Source organism: Lissotriton vulgaris, chromosome 6, assembly GCF_964263255.1.
Source record: "Lissotriton vulgaris chromosome 6, aLisVul1.2, whole genome shotgun sequence".
In the NCBI taxonomy this organism is placed as follows: domain Eukaryota; kingdom Metazoa; phylum Chordata; class Amphibia; order Caudata; family Salamandridae; genus Lissotriton; species Lissotriton vulgaris.
In genome coordinates, this window is record NC_141694.1 from 1863435684 (window position 1) to 1863460945 (window position 25262).

Here is a 25262-nt window from a genome sequence, read left to right on the forward strand (position 1 = left end):
CCGCACCCCACACAACTTACCCATCTGCCGTCGCAGATGTCCTGGCCCCGGGAAATTCCCCAGGAGGGCCCGTAGCCCCTCCTATCCAGGAAGGGGCCTTGACCACCTTTCCTTTCCTTCCGGCGGCCTATCCTTAGACGGGACCGCCTCCCCGTTGAGGGGCCAAGTGGCCACCTCCCCCTAGCGCTCCCATCCGTAATGGGTGACGCCCCCTCATAGGGATCTTCCAATTACTGCTCACCGCTCATGACCTTACCGCCCGACCAAAATAAATACGACAATTCTACCTAACTTACTAAGATTACAAACAAACATAACTTATTACAAGCATAAATACTGATCAATCCTAGTGCAATATTACTTTATTTGTAAAACATACTGAAAATAACCATTCTTTATTGCATATTCAAATTTTCACGACAATCATCACAACCTGCAAGAAAAAGACGACAATCATCACAACCTGCAAGAAAAAGGAGTTACCATATCAACTTTATTCAAACAACTAGCTGTCCTCAGGGGCTGGTGGGTGGGTCAAATTGGCTCTTCGTTCCGTCTCGAGCTCACGTGCAGCGGGGAGGTGCAGCTTCAGAGCACAGGAACTAGAGGATGCTTTCTTGGCTTCTGCTCCTTTTCTCCGTCTTCAGGGCGGGCGTAAAACCCGCCCCTGCCTGCCTCCGAGGGCGTGGCCGGCCGCATCAGTGTCTAGGACAACCCACTCCAGGGCAGAAAAAGGCGCGCCCCGGCTACGCCGCTTCGGGCATACCAGCCGAGACTCGCCTCCCGCCCAAGATGGCTTCCCGGGGGGATCGTGGTACTCCACCATACGTTCGGGGGGACCGATTGGTCGCCCCTTTCCATATGGCTGAGATACCCGCCACCCCCTCTCAACACAATCCCCAAGAATTGGGAAACCGGAAACAGTTCTTGAACTTTTGGAAGGCGGGAAGGGAGTTACCCTTCCCGGCCGTATTTATTAAAATATGAAACAAAATCAAAACATTAAAATAACAGTTTCATATTATGTACAATTTCATTTCACATTACGATGTTTTGGCTAACCTTAACAGATCTCTAATACAAAGGTTCTCCTAGCCGAACTAACATCCTACAAAACATTTGACTTGAAATTGTACATCCTAACGTTAAGGGCCAACGGCAAGGTCGTAATCAGTGTCAGATCCCTAAACCAGAAATCCCGCCCTCACTTGTGAGGGGAGCGACCGCACAGAGGCGTACCTCAAGTGCATCTACCAATTTCCCTTTGACTTGACGGGGGCCCCAATGAACTCAACGCCATTTAACGGTCGTTCGAGGACTCGTGTGAGGTGTCTAAAAGGTAGCGTAAACCCCCCTCCCGCACCCCACACAACTTACCCATCTGCCGTCGCAGATGTCCTGGCCCCGGGAAATTCCCCAGGAGGGCCCGTAGCCCCTCCTATCCAGGAAGGGGCCTTGACCACCTTTCCTTTCCTTCCGGCGGCCTATCCTTAGACGGGACCGCCTCCCCGTTGAGGGGCCAAGTGGCCACCTCCCCCTAGCGCTCCCATCCGTAATGGGTGACGCCCCCTCATAGGGATCTTCCAATTACTGCTCACCGCTCATGACCTTACCGCCACAGGCCGGATAGTTGACCGGCTATCCGGACCCCCCACTCCTGCCTAAAGGTCATGTTTTAAACCCTTCAACCAAGCTATGAGGTCTCCTATGAGTAACTCATTCCCCACCCGGGACAAATGAACCCCGTCCCCCAAATACATACTGTCCCCTTTGATGCAACCATGCGAAACAGAATGCAGTGTACTTGAACGAAACAATCTACTCACTTTGTTATTTATTTTCCTTACAGAATGATTCAGAGCAGAAACAGAAATAGCCCCCCGCCACACTTTCCGTGGGATCATATGGGACCATGCGATTGTGCACCCTGGAACTCTTCTTGCCAACCAACTTACTGTGGAAAGCATTGCCTCAAGAAGAAGTCGTCTACCAGTGGCCACCAGATCGTTGCCCCCAAGATGGACTATGATTATAGACGGCGGTGACCTTGTCCGCCCTAACAAACCCTCGAAAAAGGATTGAAACTGGTCAATACAGAGCCCGCCCTTTCCGTAGAAGGACACCCTGTACCCGTATTCCCCAGCCACGTGAATCATATCACCTGCTTCGAATACGTCCGCGGCACGCCTCACGTATTAGTGGCCCACGACCCACACCTCCTTTCTCGCAGTCGGTGATTTCTGACCGCTGGTCCCCAGGTGTTGGGTCGACTGCACAGTCCGCCCCGCTTCGTAAGCTTGCGCAACTGAAAACCAAACAAAAACTAGAAGCGTGAGTATATCATTACAGCTTCACAACATGTGCAAGCGCACATACCTTTTATAACAGTTCGAGGACCAACGCCCCACCCGTTTTACTTCCTCTACACTCAGACCCCTGGCTGTAGCCTCAGTAGCAGCCCCTATCCGAAAGGAATGGGTCCCGAACTCGCCGGGGTTCAAGCCCGCGGCCGAAATCGTCATTGCAAGCACCCTCTGGAACTGAAACCTCGTCAGTGGGGTGGCGTCAGCGTGTCGCAACAAGGTCCCCCCCCATGCTGCCACCCTCTGCGCTAAGTATTCCTGTACGCACACCACAGGGCACATGGCAGAACCGGGGATCCTCTGAATGACTACGCAGTCCCCGATTGCACCCTGATCGGATTTGGACCTAACAAACGAGACCGTCATCGTCTCCCCCCTGACCTGAATGTGCTCCCGGCACAATCCCCCCATCGTATCCCGCTTGTTCTTCGCCACTAATTCGCTTACCCGCATAGCCCCATGGAATGCTAGTGCAAATGCGGCTCGGAACAACACTGCTTCGTACTGGGATGAGCACGTTGCCGGGAGCACAGACCATAAGAGGGTCAGCCTATCCAGACCTATCGGGTGCCTCTCATCTACTCTGCGACCCTCAAGGCGTTGCCACCCACGTAGCGCTTTCTGCACAACGAAAGATGCTGTCGGGTCCTGGATCCCATGAGCCTTTGCCATAAAAGAAATGGCGGCCCGATGCCTCTGGGCCGTAGCTACTGATTTGCCTGCCTGACGTAGGAAGAGCAGAAATTTCACTACAAACTCTTCCTGACCCCAAAGTTCTCCCCTAGCAGTACCCAAAAAGGCCAAATAGGAACGGAACGCCCCTTCATATGCCTTCCTTGTCCTGGGTGCTAAACTCTCTCCCACGAGGTTTTGTAGTTCGGGGCACCGAGAGACCAGAGAGCTTCGGGAAAGGGTGCCGCCACCGGGTCCGCTGTGGGCAGAAAACCCCAGAAGGCCTGCATACGGAAACGAGAAAGCGCATCAGCCGCTTGGTTCATCACCCCCGGCACATGTCGTGCCCTAAACAGTACATTCAGTTGCATGCATAACAATACAATTTCCTTGAGCAGTCTCAGAATCAATTTGCATCGTGCTGCCTGACTATTGATTCACTCAACCACGGTCATGTTATCAGACCAGAACACCACAGAGTGATCACGGAACCCCTCGGGCCAAGTTTTCAGTGCCACCAAAATAGGGAAAAGTTCGAGAAAAGCAATGTTACTTGTCAAACCGCACTCGTGCCACCATGACGGCCATGTTTGTGCTGACCAGTGATTACCAAATATGGCGCCAAAACCTATGCTCCCCGCCGAATCTGTCCAAAGCCCCGGCTCCTCGGAAGACACCGCCGGTTTGTTCCAGACAATTCGACCATTGAAATCCGCCAGAAATGCCAACCAAATGCGCATGTCCTGGCGAACCTCTGCCGAGAGTCTCGTGCGGTGATGTCCTTCCTTCAGGCCGACCATGGCTTGTGCAATCGAGCGGGAAAAGGGGCGCGCCATTGGCATCACTCTCAAGGCAAAATTCAACTGACCCACCACCTGTTGTAATTGATGCAGGTTTACTTTCGTTGCACGAATACATGTCTCAAGGGATAACCTGAATTTTAACACTTTTTCCTTGGGTAATCGAAAACAACCATCGACCGAGTCGAGCTCGATCCCCAGAAACTCGATCAAGGTCGAGGGACCCACAGTCTTACCTGGCGCCAATGGCACACCGAACTGGTTCATTAAGACACAAAATTCATGTAAAGCCTGTCCACACTCAGGATCCCCGGCTGCCCCCAAAAACAGAAAGTCATCGAGATAGTGCATAACATGTTGAAAACCTGTCTTCCTTGTGAATACCCACTGCAGAAAACAACTGAACTTCTCGAAATAGGCACAGGAAATCGAGCACCCCATTGGCATACATCTATCCATGTAATAGCGACCCTGAAACTGAAAACCAAGGAGACGCTGATCGTCTGGGTGTACCGGGAGCAACCGGAACGCTGACTCGATATCTGATTTAGCCATCAGCGTCCCGGGCCCCAGGCGATTCAACATGGCGACGGCCTCATCGAAAGATGCGTACCGTACCGAACACATTTCCGGGTCTATCGCGTCATTCACGGAAAGACCACGTGGGGCTGACAAATTATGTATCAGCCGAAACTCACCCGGGTCCTTCTTTGGGACCACCCCTAGAGGAGAACAAACAAAGTTAGCAACCGGTGGCAAATCGAATGGGCCGGCGACACGACCTCGAGTCACCTCTTTCCCAATCTTTACCTGCACCACCGCCGTGTGCTGCAAGACCGACAGTTGATTCTTACAATTTGCTACACCCTGAAAATCCCCCACTGGGATGCGGAAACCATATGAAAACCCGTTTCGTAACACCCCAGCGGAAGCATGATCCGGGTATTCGTTGAGCCAAGGAATCATTGCCATGGTATCAATCGGGGTAGGTAAAGGCGCCCCTCGGACTATATTAGACCTGTTTGGCGCCTCCCTTACCACCGTTATCACCCGTTTTGGCTCTGCACATGGACTCAGGATGGGATGGCTGCCCACACCCCCCACACTCATGTCTGAATTTGCATGACCCCTGGGGCCTCGTACATTTCCCTCTGTTAAAACTCCAACAGATCCCCCTTTTACCTGTGTTGCCACTCGGCTTCGAGTGGTACTCGTTACCTGCACCCGTCCGAAAGGGTGTCCCAGAGTTATGGCGGGAAGATTCCCCCCCGTTACTCCCCAACAATGGTACCTTCAACATTCCTGTACTCTCCATTTTTTGCCATGACACGGAATCGTAACAATCCCAAGTCAAAATCAGGTTGTGTTCCTTCGCTTTTCTAAAAAGATTGTCATAGCAGAACCACTGATTGCCCCCATACGCTACGGAATACTCCATGATACGTGATTGATAAATCGGCAACTCGGTCAACAACTCGGGCCTGCGCTCTCCCATGATGGAGGTAAAAATGCCCCATGCTCTGCCCCAAGTAGCAATGTTTTCGTCAACCTTAAAGGCGGCCATTTTTGCGCGCCAAACACTCGGATGCATGAGCTCCTTCTGGCTCTTTACATGTTCCATCTCGTAATGATCGGTAAGCAAAGAAAAAATGTTCACATATTTATTCGCCCAAATCTTTTCCTTAACTTCCAGTGGAACATGCTGAGCTACCTTTTCCCTTCGTGAAGGTACAGACCCCTCCCCCGCAATCGGCAATGGCCGCTTACCTGAACCAGACGCTGCATCTGCCACCGAACCTGGGCCTGATGCGTTAACCGAAGATGGTGCCTTCGCAGCCTCCCTAGATTCCCGCAGTTGCCTCATGACTGCGCGGGCGTCGTCAGCCGTGGTGCCCTCGCTATCTTTCCCCAACCACGCTGCCAATTGTGCCGCTAACTCGGGAGGCATATCCTCCCCGTTCACGGGGGTGACCACCACGGGGATCGGATTCCCTTCTGTCGGCGTCGGGGTTGGCCCCTCGAGTGGGGTATCGGGAACCGGGGTTTCCCCCCCGAGTGCCCCCCTTCTGGACCTCTTGCCTCTCCCACCGGGGACTGCTCCCGGCAAAGGTCGTTTCGGTCCTCCCTCTCCGTCCTTAGCCGCCACCGTCTTCTTCAAGTCGGCTACCTCCTTCAAGAGCATGCGGAGCATCTGATCGGTACTGACCCGCTTCCCGACTTTCTTGGGCATTCTCAGACGGAATATCTGTAAGACAAAAAGAAAGATTACAACGCTCAAATTGGCTCTTCGTTCCGTCTCGAGCTCACGTGCAGCGGGGAGTTGCAGCTTCAGAGCACAGGAACAAGAGGATGCTTTCTTGGCTTCTGCTCCTTTTATCCGTCTTCAGGGCGGGCGTAAAACCCGCCCCCGCCTGCCTCCGAGGGCGTGGCCGGCCGCATCAGTGTCTAGGACAACCCACTCCAGGGCGGGAAAAAGGCGCGCCCCGGCTACGCCGCTTCGGGCATACCAGCCGAGACTCGCCTCCCGCCCAAGATGGCTTCCCGGGGGGATCGTGGTACTCCACCATACGTTCGGGGGGACCGATTGGTCGCCCCTTTCCATTCTGCTGAAAGATTCCCGCAAATACAAAACTCCAAAAACAGGGTAAAAAGTTTAAAATATGTGGAGTAGAAGTTATCTCTTTGAGCTGAACATCCTGGGATGATACCTGAAATTGTGGTGCCAAGGGCAGTATAAAAATAAAATGTGATGTACGTCAATCTGATATGAAAAGAGAACAAACAAAAATAGACCCTAATGGAAAACACAAACTACTATACAGGAAGAAAAGCATAGAAGAATAGTAACTTACTGGAAAAAAGTCCAAATACAGACACACTCTGACCAAATGCAGAGTAGGTGATCACAATGAAGAAAAAAAAACAAGTATAATAATTAATTTTGAGCCACTAAAATAACAAGATACACATCCTCATAACCTGCCCAAAAAAAAAGAATTAAGAACCTACTCCTGCTGGAAACTACCTTGAGCAATCGTTCACTTCACAAAAGTGAATTAAGGACAGGAGATCCACAGCAGCGTTAGAAAGACCAGAGATGGAAGGGGCATGAGCAAAATAGCTTGTGACACCACCATAAACTCATCAATTTATTAAAAAATATATATTTAATGGCTAAGAAGAAGCCCAAACAAGCTTTGACAATACTTGTAAACAGGCACATCATTGAAACTGAACTGAAAGTGAGATAAAGAGATTTTGAGAGAGAGTAAGGCAGATGGCGAGACCTTGGTTGCATAATGTGTGACATGAACTTCCAGGACCAGAGCCCAAGCAAAAGAAATACACTTCTGGCCCCACCTCATGATAAGGGAAATTTCTTTCCAAAACTGTGACAACCTAGATAGTATTTGAAACTGCCCAAATGCCACCTCTAGTGCCACCACGGCATGCAGCCTGTTAAAACGAAGTAAGAGCGCAGACATGTCTTGTAGATGGTATTAGAAGATTTATTCATGTAGTCATCAATCAGGCTCACAGATACAAGATGACATGAAGATCCTTAGTAAAGCCTGGAGATGCCCCACCAGGAGCAAGGTCCTCTCTGCTCAGCCCATCACACCAACTGATTCCCTGCTACATACAAACCAACCTCAACATTCCAAGTGACCTCACCACAGGCTGAGCAGACAGGCAGAGAACCACAGTGGAGAGACTGCATTAGTAAATAGCACATTACAACACATCTCCCCTTTTAATAATCAAAACATTCAAAAGAAACAGAAGAAGATAAATTCACAAAATAGAATACACGAGTGTAGAAAGAAAATACAAAAGCACAAGTCTGGAAAGAGAATACACAAGTCAGGAATAGAAGCAGATAAAATGCAGAAAATATAGAAGTCAGGAAAAGAAGAATGCATTAAAACAATATATAACACATCCTACCCCCACACAAGTCAGGAAAAGAAGAATGCATTAAAACAATATATAACACATCCTTCCCCCATAATAACGATCATAAACACAAAAGTGTAACAAGATGGTAAACACACTTTTGACAGGGAGAAGAAAAGGACGCACCACCAAAACCTAGTAATACATCCTTACAACCTTAACCTTGAAAATGATCCCAAAAAAATAGCAAGAAACCAAAACCGCACAAATTTCCTAAAGAAATCTCAAAAACCAAGGGTAAAATACAATAGCAAAACTGATAAGAGAAGTTACACATAACAGAAGTAACCACCCACATGTGTGTCCGTCACACACAGTCTAAGTAATGTGTATGTAACACAAGACAAAACTTAAAAATCCAGGGTAACCCTTAACCCAAAACAAAACTAGGGTATCCTATTAACCCCAAAACACACCCGAATAATACAATGAGTATGAATAAACTCAGAAATCCCAAAAATTAAGGGTAAATCTAAACAGATAAGAGAAGTTACACTACACTAGATGTAACTCTCCATATGTGTACCCGTCACACACGGTCCATGTAGCCTATAAACAAACGACAAAGCAAACCAAAAACCTAGGGTATCCCTTACCCCACATATGTAGTTGTCACATTACACACAACCTATATAAAATGAAAACATAACAATAGACAAATCAAAAACCTAGGGAAACCTTAAACCCATGACAGACTCACAATACCCCATATAAATATCCAACATTAAAAGAAAACCAATACAAAGGGTAGTTTCTCTATTGTACATACCAGTCTCCCACAATTTAAGCAAGACAAAAACAACCCACACTCCCCCCTTACATACAAATTGTGAGGTAAATACAATGTAAATAAACAGTCCACAAAAAAAATAAAAGGCTAACACAAAAAACGTAGTCACCGTGGCCTTAAAAACATACAACAGGATGGCACACCCTGTCTGGCTCACAAACTGTCTCACCCAAGGTCATCAAGTGAGTGATTTCTCATCCAAACTCAAATAGCACAAAGCACCAGAATGAGCCCACTTCTAACCTGAGTGCGCTATCATAATTAACAGGAACAGTCAAATGCGGTGGGCCGTCTTTTCCTTTAAGCCAACAGTCAGTCACGTTTGACCAAAGATCTTGTCATTACAAAAAAAAAAAATTAAAACTTCAAAGTAGTCACCGTTGTTCAATATTAAGAGGTTATTCCTCCTCGTGTAGGTCTGGATTGCGCTGTGTCGATATGTTGCCTCGTAACTACTTTTCTTAAGAACATCCTTGTCCTGCCTTCCTGCATGCAGATCCGCGATCTTCGATAACGCGGTGCTATGGGGTTGCCAAGGTGACGTCCGGCGTCCTTGCAAGTTGAATCACGTTACGTAGCAGCACAGCCAATAACACATCAGCGTTATGGGTTACAAAAGAAACATAGGGCGTTACGTTGATAGCACGCGTCTCTCACTATGACGCACATCATACAGGAACCGGCAGGGAGACTCAGCTTGTGATACTCTACGCTCTGAGAGGAGCCTAACGTCCATTACAGAATGCCGGTGAGTGTTTGAATCATAACACACGCTGAGGCTGGCACGGAGATACAACTGCTCACCATAGTCTCCACCGCCTTAAGTCACTAGTGCACTCCAACAGTTACCGCTCACCAATACTCCATGTGAGCGTGTAGTTCTGCCAAACACTCCTCGGGGCTCGACAAATGCCCCGACAGCGGAATGCCATTAGATAAGCTCATGCACTGTCAACTAACACTGCAGTTAATGTTCACAATGCGTATGCATAACTAGCCTCAAAAACACATGCTACCGGTTCACTGCTTTGATATATATTGTTGCAAGCGGCTGACAAACGAAGACTGCTGGTTTACTCCATGTGATATGCAGACCACAACACCATCCTTAACGTGCTTCCCATAAATATTTCCAGATGACTTCAGACAGTTGAATAACACAAAAGAGCCTGTGAGGTCTATCAGCCAATCGGCCGACCTGAGGTGTAGTAAACCATGTCAGTGGGTGCTACAGTCACCAACTATATGAAGAAAGAAGAGAGGGCATGAGTAACGTGTGGAAAGAATACAATCTCAGAAGAGTAAAGCTTGCTCAAAAACTGGTCAACCAAATCCAGAACAGCTGTTGTTCAATCCTTGCGCCATGGTGTGCCATATTGTAATATGGCGTATCCATGTTGACGCAAGGGCTTAGCATAGAGGCACAGGGAAACTGATGCATCTGTACAGATGAGTCACTTTCTTATAAATCTGCCCCCACTTCTTTTTTAGTAAGTGGAGGCAAGAGGCCTGGCTCGCCACACCTTTGTTATTTGAGTTCACTACTTTTAGTTAAATAACCCCACTCTAGCCTACTTTTTATATCTTACCATTGATCATTTAATGTCACTCAATGCAATCTAGTGGAGACACAAAGTGGCCGATTATGATCACGTTCAGAAAGCATTCTGACCGAAACGGTTCCGGAATGCTTTCAAGACAATTGGGGGAGTCCTATTGACTTCATTTGGAGCCTTTGTTCCGAACGTGAATACAGGGTCCCATTGAAGAAAGGGGTCACTGGGGAAAATCGTGCACCCTTTGGCAGGCACCCCATGGTGCCTGACACACTGTGCATGATTGGCAAGCGGGGACACATGGATGCCCCAGGGGCCCAATTCAGAGGGCCCTGGATGTAGGGGGGCCTGCTACGGGCCTGAAAAGTCAGATTCAAATCAGAATGGCTCTCCGAATCATTCATCGTGATCGCTTGCTCGGAAACCGAGTCAATAGAGGTGTTCGATTCAGCTCGGACAGGCTCGACTTGTCCGAATGTCTTTCGGGATTTATTCAGACACCCCTTACAGTGTATGGGCATTTTAATTGGTCATTCAGATCTGGGTATGATTCGGTCAAAAACAAGGGTTCTGAATCGGTTTTCGGCATGCCCAAATCCAATTCAGACCACTTCCAAACAAGATCGTAATTGGCCCCAAAGTGATGATCAACTTCCCAGTCGGGGAGTAGCATTTTAAGGGGATACTTAAAACATGATTTATCTACCATCTCACAGGTCTCGTTTTGTTTTACTATGAGGAGTTAAAACCACAAATACAGATACAGGTCTGCAGAGGCATACCATCCTACATATTATTAGATTCAAAATTTTAAAGAATCGTACACCTAAGAATCCTTGAGTGTAAGAATAGAACTATTTCACCCTAATTGTAACCTTTGAATCCCAAGTTAGTGTCTTTTATTCTCTAGCTGGCACATGCATCAAGGCAGGCTTTTGCGATTCCTTAATTGTGATTATTAAGGAATCACAATTAAGGAATCGCAAAAGCCTATGCATGTAGGAATCGCTATAAAAATAGCGTTTCCTAAACATTCCTTAGCCCCTTCACCGCAGCACTAATTCTGCTGCTGTGCGAGGGGGGTGGCGGGGTTGGGCGTGGTGCTGCGGTACTCATGACAGTTCCCGGCACTCATAAATCACGGTGGGCGTGTTGTGCTTATGACGGCAAAGAGCCCTCAGAACTCCGCCCACTGAATATTTCTCACACACAGACAGGAATTAAGAGCATGGGCAGAGCGGCAATGTTCTGACGGCTCCCAGCCGTCTTGAGCACACGCCTACCGTGACTCATGATGGCCGGGAGCCATCATGAGCACCAAACAGGTTAATTGCGACTTGCAAATTGCGCATCCCAATTAAGGAATGCCTTCCCATTCATTCCTATGGGCCTAGAGGCCCATAGGAATGAATTGGAGACTGCATGCACAATTTGTGAGTACAAGTAGGTACTCGCAAATTGCTCATACAATTTCAAGGGTGCAAGGGTGTCAAAATGACACCCTGTTGCACCCCTGAAATTGTGATGTGCACCCATGTTGCGCACACACATGCCTCAAGGGCATGTGTGTGTGTGTTAGACTAAATAATACTTGGTTAATATACTACACAGGAACAGAGATGCTTGATCCCGAATCCACCTAGGCAGCAATCCAGAGCTTAGTAAACAAGACTCTAGATATGCTACCTTTGGGGGAAGGGGGAAATTGATTAAAATAACAAAAGAGAGAAGAGACAAGCTCTGGTCGATTCTTCTAGTAGTTCTTCACAATATTTACAGTCAATTACAGTGAATTCTCTAGATTCATTTCGGGAAAAAATAACACTTAGCTTTTGTCGTCGTCTTCGTTATTTCTCTCAGGTGCACCTGTGATGAATTGCCGAGTTCGTGTCAGGAACGAATCTGCTGTTTGAAGCCCTTTCTGTCTTCAGTTCGGTTGCTGTGAAATATCGTTCCGCTTCTCACATCACTGGGGCTGATAACTCGAACTTCTCCTCAACTGATAACTCGGTGAGTTTTCCTCATTAAGCCTCAAACGCGCCTTATATTGGCTGCCAAGATTAATTTCAGACCTCGCTAACTAATTTTTACAGAAGGTCGCTTGAATTCTCTCGCTAACTATGATTTTCCTATGATACCCCTGGAACACTCCTTCTCGGGCCGAAACTCTGGCGAAGTGCGCAATTCCCATCGCTCGCGCGCTTCACCTAAACTCCCTGTGATTACTGCTAATGAGCTAGACCGCTGACCTCTGCTTGGAGTCAGTGGCTCTCCTAAGGTGCCATCTTCAAATTAGCTCTGCCCACGTATTCCTCTGTGTCTGTACAGCACTAATTAACCCTACTTGAAGCTTCGGGGTCCTGACAGTACCCTCCAACAAGGTAGATTCTCCCCTTCTTGGCTTGGTAGGAAATCGCTGGGGAAAAGACTTAACTAATCTTGAAGCATGGACATCATCATCGCGCTCCCAATACCTCTCCTCAGGACCATAACCTGTCATGATTAATTTCAGACCTCGCTAACTAATTTTTACAGAAGTTCGCTTGAATTCTCTTGCTAACTATGATTTTCCTACGATACCTCCGGAACACTAACCCTACTTGAAGCTTCGGGTCCTGACAGTGTGTAACCTAAAACTTTAAAAAATGCATTTTAGTGCATTATTCAAAGTTTTTGCAAATTACAGACAAGTTTGATTCGTCTGTAATTTGCGGTGCCAAATAGCAAAATCGCTATTTGAAAGTGCAAATTGCGATTTCTTAAATGCATTCGCAATTTAGGAATTCTCAAATAATTGCAAATGCTTAAATTGCGCACAGGAAACACTTTCATGCATCTCCAAAGGCCAATTTGCGAACGCAAACGGCCAAATTTTACGAATCACACCTTTTGTGATCGCAAAAACCTTTGATGCATGTGCCCCTCTGTTTCTCTAGTTACCAATTATCTCCGATCACTTATTTTAGTTTTCCCTCTCTGCTGAGTAGTTTTGTGAATTATTCCTTTCATTTTCTGTCCAACTCTTAGAGCTCCCTTTATCTATTCTTTTTTCTACTTTTTCAGTCACACAATGAAAGTCTTGTTTTTCAGTGGGTTTTTTCAGTAGAACCCAGTTGACTATGTGGTGCCACAGGTGCAGTGACAATCCATGGCTTCAGGTAGCTTCTTCGCCCCAGTTGAGCAGTACCCAGACTATACCTCTTACACATGTCTCATGCTCTTGGCTTTTAAGGTACCCTCTAGCCGGGTACTCTGAGTGATGCTGGAAAACCTCTCAAGACCTCTGCTCTCTCTTGCATATCTCTTGATGTTTAATAAAATGCAACAGTGTCTTTAACTCAAAGACCTGCCCATGTTGACAGGCTGTCCCAGTACTGCCAGCCCATCTTTCTGCCAGCAGCCAGCAGCCAGCTGTGTCAGGTGCTGACCGGTACCTGCAGCGTCCAAAGCGCCTACATTGATTCCTTCGTGCGCCCCGAACTACAACTCCCAGAATTCCTGGCGGGGAGAAGCAACTTCTATATAGCCCAGTCAGGTCTGGGAAAGGATGCGCGTAATCTGTTGTTTCTTCATTATGTTTGTGCTTCGAGTCTCATGCTGGCTGTGTGGAGACTCTCTCTTTGGCCTACAACTCTGAATCCTGCTGTGAGGGGGCCGTGTCGGATCTCCAGCCTGTGCTGAAGGAGCCTTCTGCCTTTTGTTGTATCCGGTATTCTTTTCCTACGGACGCTGAAGTAAGCGCCCGTTTCGTTTGGAGGATCCCTGCCAGAAGATGAGGCGGAGCGGAAGAAACTGCTGTTGAGGTATCGTTCCGCGCTGTAGAAAGCGCTGCTCATCTCTTCGCTCTGACATTCTGTGGGGATTATTAACGGAGGCCTTCCTGTTTGTTCAGAACACCGAAGGGGAGTTTGTTTTGTTTGTAGCGCTGTGGAAGCGCTTTGCCCCTAGGGAGTCAATCCGATGACTACAGTGAACCTGGCTATCGTCCTTTGAACTAATCGGAACTAGCAGGTGGTTAACTGTATTCTTAGTCTCGGTTTCTTCCAGCCTTCAGCTGCGCTGAAGGAAGTGTGGTTGGCTTGTACATTCCTGTGGAATTCTGTTCCTTCACTTAATGGACCCTGAGTTTATTATTTTAAGTTCTCATTTCTTTGCTCTGAACGGGCGGAGCACTTATGTTATGGGCTCAACCAAATCTCTTGCTGATTGAGAAGAAATCCCTATTTCTGGGAGCTGTGTTTATGTTGAACTCGGATAGTTGGTATGTATGATTGACTACTGCAGTTTGTGTGTATGTGGTAGTAATGAAGTATATGCTTTACCAGTGTGGTTTCTTGTTGTAGATATCTAAGTTGATACTGAAGTCCCTGCCTGTGAGAAGTAGACTACAGGAAATCACTGCCAGTGGAAAGGTATTAGCAAGTCCTAGCGAGAATACATGAGAGTAGTAAGTTGGCTTGTATATGTATTAAAACTGTGTTTTATATTGCTGGTTCTCCCGCTTCCCACTGGTCCCGGCCTTCTTTACTATTTTCCCTCGCCTGACTACCTCACTACTCTGAGTTGCTTCTTTCCAGAGTTGGGGAAGTTTGGAGGTGGACCCCTTTTGGCATCACACAGGAACCCGAGGAGTTGTTAGATTCTGACAAGCTGTGCCAGTTCATTAACCTGAAGATCTTTGTTTTATTCTCTGTAGCCACATAAAGTGCGATCTGATTAGTAAAATAAGTTCTGCACATAAAATGGCAAATGTCGAAGGTTCTTATCCTTAATGTGACCACAGATGTTTTTTCTAAGTCAGGTTCAGCTTGAAAGCAGAAATACAAGTAAAGAACTAACATGATCCCACTACCATCCTGTGAAGCCTTGCAATTTGCTATCAAGCTTAATCCCTCCTATAATTTTAAAGGGATCCTCTTGTATCGTCCACCGGGATCAAGAAACGGGTTTATTTCAGACCTTAGATCCTTTTTGGAATCGTCAGCTCTTGATAGTTCCCTCACTGTCCTCAGTGATTTTAACTTTCATTTTGATAACACGGAGGACAAAGATACCGCAGCACTGCTAGCGGATATGACCACTTTCGGTCTCCCACTGCTGGTCAAATCCTCCACACATGATGGGGGCCACATACTTGATGGTATTTTCACCAACTCTCAGGACCTATATATCTCTAAAATTTTTCCTGTCACCTGGTCAGACCACCACGCTATTCTGGCGTCACTAACCACTCATGACATTGGTGCCTCCTCACTTCCTTCTAACACTCACTAGTCCTTCCAGGCAGTTCCAGCCTGGAAACTTTCTTAACCAACTCTACTCCCCCCCTATCAACTGACCCTAATATTGCCACCACTCAATTCTACGAGTGGGTGGGCTCTGCGGCATCCGCCTTGGTTCCGGTCTCGTAACAGATCCAACCCGTCGGTCCCCTGGTACTCAGCGGCCCTAAGAACCCAAAAACAACAGTGTAGGAATAAGGAGAGGCACTGGCGGAAAGACTACTCTGTAGAGGTAAAGTAACGGTAGCCAAATATAAAACCATGATTGATGAGGCCAAGAAAAAATTCTTCCGTGAGAAAATCGAAATGGCCAAAAATTCAAATAAAGCTCCGTATGAAACTACTAAGCAGTTAGCAGGCTAATTCCCCTAACCTGACTCCACCTCCCTCACAACCCCTTTGCGACGCCTTAGCTAGTTTCTTCTTCAGCAAAGTCAACAACATTTATTCTGCCTTTGCTAAAAATACCAATCGTCCCACTAACACGGCGACCGTCGCTCATACTGGACCCATTCTCTCTCAATTCGCAGAAATCTCCAGCTCCCAGATTGCGGATATAATATCCACCATTAGATCAGGTTCTGCACTTGACCCTTGCCCATTCAAAGTATTGCTACCTGTCATTGAAGTGGTTCTTCCTGCTATCACTTCTAACTGTAATACCATGTTTAGCACAGGTGTTTACCCTGACATTTAAAAAAAAACTCTCATTAAACCACTTTTAAAGAAACCACACCTTGATATGGAAGAACTTAAGAGCTATCGGCCTATTGCAAGCCTACCAGTTCTGGCTAAAATAGTGGAAAAAGCTCTAAATCAACAGCGCCCCGCCTTCTTGGAGCAACATCATTTACTTGATGATTCCCAGTTTGGCTTCCGCCAATTCCATGGGACGGAGACGGCTTTGATTAAAGCGGCGGATGATATAAGATCTATCCGTGACGCGGGGGGTACAGCAGTTCTGATACTGCTTGATTTATCAGCAGCATTCGACACGGTCGATCATGCTATTCTGATCGACCGTGTCGAAAACATGGGTGTCCAGAAGAATGCTAGCAAACTTCTGGCCTCTTTCCTGGCCAACAGAACCCAGGTGGCACAATGGGACCTTATCATTCTTCCACCTTGTCTCTGCCATGTGGAGTACCTCAAGGCTCATCCCTAAGTCCGACACTTTTTAACATCTATGTGACTCCAAGTTTGTGGAACACACTGCCCCACTGGATTAAAGCCAGTCCTTCTCTCTGGACCTTTCGTAAGCAACTTAAGACCTGGCTTTTTAATCATTAGACACCGCTCCCACTTCTCAGGTTAAATACAACAGATATCTCAGCGCCGAGACGCCTATGGGCCTTTGTTTGCGCTTTAGAAATGTCATTAATAAATAAATAAATAAATAATAAATAAATAATAAACAATATCAACCATTACTCCCTCTTGGCACAAGTACCTGTCTCTGGAGCCTTGCACTTTAATCCACACTGGAAGTAGCAGCACTTCTGATCCCCTGTGCAGTCCCCATCATTCTGACACTGATCATCTTCAGCTTGAATGCACATTATGGTGTCATTTGGACATATTCCTTGCTTTGGTTTCACTGAAAATAGTGGAGAATGTGTTACATGGTATCTGCTCTTAGACAAAGGACCCCTTATATCATACAGTGAAGTTGTTTTCACCAACATTGGGTGGAGGGTGTTCCAAGGTCTAAGGAAGTGACTCAGGGACAATGTACATATGTCTGGTGAGGAAGGGAAGGTTAGCTTAGTAGAGGACAGTGTTAGCTCAGTGGTGCAGGAAGAGGTCATAACAGATAGTTCATCCCAGTGAGCTAGGACTGTAGAGAATGTGAGAAGTATAGTTTAGGGGTGTCCAGGCAACTGGCTTATATGAAAGTGTCATGGAATTCAATGGCGAACCATGTAATACCCTAGAGTGTAGATGTTTGGGATGGAGTGGTGTGCCTTGGAGCTGGGAGGAGTAGAGTGGAGTAACATGTACTAGATTTGCTTACAATAGAGTGGTGTATCCTGAAGTGGCATACATTGGAGTGCTATACTCTAAATAGTGTACAGTGTAGAGGCATGAAGTCAACTTTTATACAGTGGAGTGGCGTAAAGCTGAGTGTGTTCATTAAAGGAAATGTACCATCAAATTATGTGAAAATATGTCAATGTTATATCTCTAAAATATATATTCATATATGGAAATGGTAATTTTCTGGTTGCATATGTAAGCAGTGTAAATAATGTTAAATGTATAAGTTGTACACAACATAGTTATATATCATGCTATGGTACACAGTGGTCTGTGCACGGTATACAATGGTACATGGTGCTGAGAACTGGTTATGTGAATAGCTGATGGCAGTGTTTACCAAAGGAAAAATCAGTCAAGTACTCTTTATCAAAATTTTGCATTACTGTAAGGTCAGTGTTTCGTAGCATTCTGGGTTAGGGTCTTACATCTAGTTTAGTATTATGTTTTATTTTTATTAACAACTTATTACCAAAATTTGCAGACCTGTTACACCTGTTTCCTTGATGGAGGAGTAAATATTTTACGTGGTTCGGTGAATTGGGTGCAAAGAAAAAAGGGGTTGTCCTAAAATGTGCCTAAATCCAATGTATTCTACATGCGCTTTTGTAGTTTGCATAGCGCAAAAAAAAAGGCAAATGTCGAAAGGTTGTCTTTAAGACAGTAATACAGGAACCAGGATAGGAAAGGGTGGGTAGGTGAGGAGTAGGAACATGATATTTGAAAAATACTAGAAAGCACATTCTACAATTTTATATTTAACCATTTTAGAGAAAAGACTATTACAAATTATCCCTTTTTGTTGGCCGATGCTTTTGGTTATGGCATCAACATCTGGAAGAAAATGAAGGGGGCACTCAGTCACAAGCTCCCTTAAAAGGAAACATTTAGATCCATGAAGATCCCACCATGAGTAGCTGGGAGTAATACCTGTAGGGGGATTCTTGCCCTTAATTTGAACACAGATGTTCTTTCTAAGTCAGGTTCAGCTTGAAAGCAGAAATCAAGTAAAGAACTAACAATATCAACCATCTTGGCACAAGTACCTGTCTCTGGAGCCTTGCACTTTAATCCACACTGGAAGTAGCAGCACTTCTGATCCCCTGTGCAGTCCCCATCATTCTGACACTGATCATCTTCAGCTTGAATGCACATTATGGTGTCATTTGGACATATTCCTTGCTTTGGTTTCACTGAAATTAGTGGAGAATGTGTTACATGGTATCAGCTCTTAAACAAAAGACCCCTTATATCATACAGTGAAGTCGGTTTCACCAACATTGGGTGGAGGCTGTTTCAAGGTCTAAGGAAGTGACTCAGAGACAATGCACATAGGTCTGGTGAGGGAGGGAAGGTTAGCTTAGAAGAGGACAGTGTTAGCTCAGTGGTGAATTAAGAGGTCATGACAGATAGTTCATCCCAGTGAGCAGGGACTGTAGAGGATGTGAGAAGTAAAGTTTAGGGGAGTTCAGGCAACTGGCTTATATGAAAGTGTTATGGAATACAATGGCGAACCATGTAATACCGTAGAGTGTAGATGTTAGGGCTGGAGTATTGTGCCTTGGAGCTGGGAGGAGTAGAATGGAGCACCATGCACTACATTTGCTTACAATGTGGTGGTGTATCCTGGAGTGTCATAAATTTGAGTGGCATACTTTAAATAGTGTACAGTGTAGCAGCGTAAAGTCAACTGCTATACAGTGGAGTGGCATAAAGCTAAGTGTGTACATTAAAGGAAATGTACCATCAAATATGTAAAAATATGTCAATGGTATATCTCCGAAATATATATTCTAATATGGAAATGTTAATTTTCTGGTTGCATATGTAAGCAGTGTAAGTAATATTAAATGTATAAGTTGTACACAACATAGTTATATATTATGCTATGGTACTCAGTGGTAAGTGCACGGTATAAAATGGTACATGGTGCTAAGAACTGGTTATATAAATAGCTGATGGCTGTGTATACCAAAAAGAAAAATCAGCCAAGTACTCTTTATCAAAATTGTGCATTTCTGTAAGGTCAGTGTTTCGTAGCATTCGGGGTTAGGGTCTTACATCTAGTTAAGTATTATGTTTTATTTTTATTCACAACTTATTGCCAAATTTTGCAGACCTGTTACACCAGTTTCATTGATGGAGGAGTAAATATTTTACGTGGTTCAGTGAATTGGGTGCAAAGAAAAAAAGGGTAGTCCTAAAACTTGCCTAAATCCAATGTATTCTACATACGCTTCTGTAGTTTGCATAGCGCAAAGAAAGACATTCCAGTTTTTGCTAAAATATGCCAGCATTACATATTATGGTGTGCAGATGATTCTTCTGGGTAGTGCAGGTAAGTAATGAAACAAATACATAATTTTTTAGGTATTTAAAGTTAGCAATATCTGTTGTTGCAGTATTGCACCAAAATGTCAGGGTATTTTACAGTACTACCACAGTACATAGTGATCACGAGTCATGAGATGATTGACTTATCATTGTGTTTACAAAAGTGAAAGCACCTATGTTGTTTTTAGGTACACTTTGCTCATTTTCTGCTCATGCCTTCCAATGGAGATAAGTCTTAGGTTTGGTATTTTTCCCCTAACTTTAACAGGTATTGCAAAATATATATATTTTTTTTATATTTTATTGTTCAGTTCATAACATACAAAACTGAAGCAGGAAAAGAAAAATCCATGTTGAAGGAAACAAGCATAGGGATACATATATTACATACACACAAAACTGGAACGACTAAATATATCATTAACAAATAACAATTTTGTAATTATTGCAACGAGACGTCTAGATTCTGTAACATAGGCTGCCATACTTTCAACCCTAATGGTTTCTTTTTCAGTGACTTAAGACGATACAAATTATATTCAAAATAGAACACATTATAAAATTTAGCACTCCACATTTCATAAGCTGGTGCCTCTGGTTTCAACCACATTGTAGTTATACACAGTCTAGCCACCGCCATTGCCATAAAATTAAAATAACAATTGGAATAGTTATTCTGTGTAAATTCTGCCCCGTTACAAACCCCAAAAAGCAACATTTCCCGATTTATTACGCAAGGCACCTTAGTTGTTTCTAACAAAAATCGTTCAATACATAAGAAAAGTTGGGTTAGTGCATTGCAGTCAAAGAATATATGAACTATATCAGCTTCCTCCATTTGACACCTAAAACATTTGCCATCATAAATAGCGCCCCACTTCATCATTTCAACTGGTGTATGGTATAAATTAAAAAGGGGTTTATAGTGTTGTATACGCAAATTTGCCGATAAAAATACTTTACTTGCCAGATCAATCGAGGTTTGTATTGAGAAACCAGGGTTACCTAATCGAGCCTGCCATTTCGTATCTTGAATACCTAAATCGTCCCCTTGCCTAGAAAGTAACATTTCATATAACGTCCCTATGTTTGCCCCTTTATACATAGCTACAATACATTTATTACATAAAATAGCCTGGGACCCAGCATGTTTATGCAAAAAATCACGTAACTGTAGATATTTAAAGAAATCATTCTTGGTTATTGTATATGTTGCCATTAAATCCGAAAAGGCCATCAATACACCATCCTTATACATATCACCCAAATGACATATCCCCTTATCTCTCCAAGCTTTCATCTTTGAATCCCAAAAAATCCCCGGGAATATTTCTGTAGATTCTAAGTGTGTATAAAAAGGTATCCGTTTTATGGCCAAAATTTTGCATATCATTTTCCACCCCTTATATGCTGCAATCATAATTTTAAATCTAGTACGTTTAAAATAACTTGGCTCATAGAATTTCAACAAAGCTGCACGGGCTGGATGCCTGAGTATCATCTGATAAATATTAGGAGATTCACAATGTCGTGGCGTCCCCCCTAATATCATGAATTTTGAGTTTTGTATAAGACACACTAAATAATATAAAAGAAAATTTGGAACCCCCCACCCTCCACATGTCAATGGAAGCATCATATATTTTGATGCCCGACGGGCTTTCTTTCACCCCCAAATAAACCTGTCAGTAACTGACTGAAGCTGCATTAGTTGTATCCGCGTCAGCTCTAAAGGAACTGTCCGGAAATAATAGAGTACTTTAGGGAGAATGCACATTTTTTATACATTCCGGCGCCCAACCATTGACAGATGTAAGCATTCTACCTTTTCTAGTTGTTTTTTGATAGAGCCTACAATATCAGACCAATTTACTTCTATTATTTCCTGTACAGACATCCTGATTTTAATCCCCAAGTTCTCAGCCTCGGGTGTTACTCGGGATTCGCCTGGGCATATAGCCCGGCAGTACAAACGACTTGGGTTTTAGAAATGTTTAACTTATACCCGGCAACCTGTCCAAACATAAGCATTACATTTCCTACCTCTCTTAAAGCAGATGCAGGATGCGATGTCACAACTGCAATATCGTCTGCATATGCTAAAACACGCATGTTGTGCTCGCCAATTAGCATTGATTGAATAGAATTGGAAGACTCCAAAAGCTGTAATAATGGTTCTATGTATATAGCAAACAGCAAAGGAGAACACGGACATCCCTGCTGTGTTCCCCTGGTTATATGTACAACTGGAGATTCATGTCCCATAGTGCATATTTTTGCACGAGGACACTTATACATAGTACGTTTTGCCAGCATGAAGTCTGGTCCAAACCCCACCTTGTGCATTATAGCCCATAAAAAGGCCCATGTAACACGATCAAATGCTTTTTCAGCATCTAGAAAGATAATTCCAATATTCTTTTTCAACCTAGTTGCAAAATCTATTGCTGATATAACCTTATGGAGATGGTTGACGTGCTTCTACCAGGGAGAAACCCGTGTTGATACCGAGATACAAGCGAAGGGACAACTTGCAGCAGACGAGTTGCCAGTATTTTAGAATATATTTTTGCATTGGCATTAATTAACGATATAGGTCTGTATGACCCAGGAGAACAGGGGTGCTTATCCTTTTTCATAAAAACTACTATGTTAGCGTCATCCCAGGAGACAGGAGGGTTTCTGCCTTGGGCTGTTATAAAAGTAATAGGCATGTCCTCTTTAATAATTTCAAATAATATACAATACATCTCCAAAGGGAGTTTGTCCGGCCCAGATGCTTTCCCAAGTGCCAATGCATCTAATGCTGACTGTAATTCCAATATAGAAATTGGAGCCTCCAGTCTCTCCCTCTCAAAAGGCCAGAGTTTGCAAAAATCTAAATCCTGAAGATAATACTCAATACATTCCTCAGCAACAGAATCCTGCATGTAAAGTTCTTGATAATACTTACAAAAAACTTCCATCATTTTCTCCATAGTTTCAACCATGTCCCCACTAGCACTTTCAAGTACCTCCATGCGTTGCGCCGCCTGTCTACCACGCATTCTTTGAGCCAAGCATCTGTCCGTTGCTTCTCCATATTCATATCTTTCAGTTTTATAACCCTGATATTGGGCAGTAATATCCTGACTCCATATCCCATTGATCCGGGCTTTACAGCTAGCAACCTTTGTTTGTGCTATACTAGAGTCGGTGTTGGAACAAATTATGGCAGGGAGCTCACATTCTGCCATTCTAAGCTCCGCAATCAGTCCGGTTATCAAAGCTTTTTGTTTTTTTTGTTTAGCCCATCCATAGCTGCATGTTTCCCCCCGAAGTCCCGCTTTAAACAAATCCCAAACCATAGGTTGAGAAGCAGTGCCACGATTAAGATCTAAAAACTGCTTAGCCCATACCTTAATATGATTTATAAATTGCTCATCACTGACTAATTTTTTATTGAAGGTAAATGCGTGTACTTCTCGCTTCATTTTGCAGCATGTCAGATCTATAACCACTGGACTATGATCAGAAGTAATTTGTGGCATTACTTGCATTTGCGCACCAACAGTTAAAAATCGGGGATGAAAAATATAGTCTAATCTTACTAGTTTAGAGTGGGGAGAAGAAAAATAAGTATACCCCGGGTTCCCAGGTTGCAACGTTGCCCACCCATTAACCAATCCATGTTGCAATATCAGCTGCCTTAATGCCCAAATTACCTTTGGCTTACGACCTTTATAGTTCTTAACAGAAGGATTCCAGGTTTGAGTATCGCCATGTACAATAAAATCTCCAAATATTATCACAGGGGTTGCCCACTGTGCCAATTCTACATTTAAATACTAAAAAATTTCAGCCTTATCAAAATTAGAGCCGTATACTGTGCATATTGTAATCTTAGTAGTCTCTATTATACACTGAGTAATCGCCCACTGCTCGAAATTGTCCACCCGCGTCTTACCAGTTCCTACAACCCCGACTGCCCAATATCGTGACACCTCTATTGATAGTGGTTTGTCTAGAAACAGCAAGCAGCGCAAACCCCTTCGAGGATAACATTTTATGGTTAGACCATGGAATATGGGTTTCCTGCAGACAAAGAACGTCAGGATTGATAAGGCGCAGCTCACTAATCATCCGTTTTCTTTTCATGACATTGTTTAGACCACAGACATTAAAGGAGCAGATTCGTGGACACCTAGCCGCCATCGGAACTTATAAATTGCATGTCATTAATTATTGTAAATAACCAAGAAAGGACATCCAGTCCACAACTCTCATAACAGTTGTTATGAACTAACATGTTATCTTTACCCCCACCCCCTTTCCCCCACCTTTCCCCCTGACCCCTAGTGCCCCCTACCCCACCCACACAAAAACAATCCAAACCCCCCCCACCACCCCAGTGTGACCCCCCCTTAACTAAGGCAATAGGGTAAAGCACCCTTGTGATGTTTGGTGAGTGGCTCTCTTAAGACTCGGCTCAGATCCATAAACATTTTCTTAACAAATGATATGAACATCCATCATGTAATAATAATCATAATTAAATACAAAAATAAAAAAATTTATCTGAATGTTGTACCAATCAATCAGACCAAAGTAAGTAAAAAGTCTTTTGCTTCAGCCTCCAATGTAAAATAACGGGTCTGGCCCTTATAAACAGTTTTTAATGTTGCTGGCTGTAGTAGGAAAACTTGTAAACCCTTGGCTTCAAGTGGAGTAATTAATTGTTGAAGCTTCCAGCGTTTCTCAACAGTCAAATGACAAAAATCTGACCGTACAAAAAACTGTATGTTTTTCTCAGTTCTCTTCCTACCGAAAAGGAAATCTATGGGCCCTTTGAATCTCGTGTGTCCACTTCCAAACTGTCACCTCAATAAATGCTTCTTCAAAAAGTTCTACCACAAATTTCCGTGTGTCCTGCCCCTCTAGGCCTTCCGGAACCCCTAATATTCGTAAGTTATTACGGCGGAGGCAATTTTCCACCTCATCGATCTTGTCATGGATGTCATCTTTACATGCCTTTATTTCTGCTACATCTGCCTTTTGAGACACCATCTGGTCTTCCAAAGATGATATCCTGGCCTCCGCTTCTACCATACGGTCAGTAAAATCATTGCATGTCTTTACAAGGTGCTGGACAGTATTTTGTAACTTCTTACATGCTGTATGAGTTTTGAGATGTTCCGCAGGAGCCTCCAACCTATGGTCGTTAATAGACCTGTAAATTACTTCCAATGATACTGCGCCAGGTACTAGGCTAGACATCGCAGTTACCGCCCCTCCATCAGCTTGCTCAGAAAGATCTAACCTCTCCAATAGCTGTGTTCCCACAGATAACTCCCAATCGGTCACATCGGCAGTAGCATCTGATCCAACACTACCTCCTCTATCCTTCTTTTTTTGTATGGTAGAGGCCTGAGCAGAAGTCCCTGCAGAAGAAGTATTCTGGTATTGACTACCATCAATGTTAGGGGAATTTG

General features: G+C 44.5%; 1 protein-coding gene across 1 annotated transcript in view; it reads right to left on the minus strand.

The window, feature by feature from the left end:
- The window catches only part of LOC147709682 (uncharacterized), a 435760-nt gene that overhangs the window by 200408 nt on the left and 210090 nt on the right, over positions 1-25262 (minus strand). The window contains exons 9-10 of the mRNA XM_086926069.1: positions 18504-18650; positions 16871-17017 (exon numbers count right to left, since the gene is read on the minus strand). Of these exons, the coding sequence (XP_086782195.1) occupies positions 16871-17017; positions 18504-18650 (294 nt within the window). The remainder of the gene's footprint in view (positions 1-16870; positions 17018-18503; positions 18651-25262) is intronic.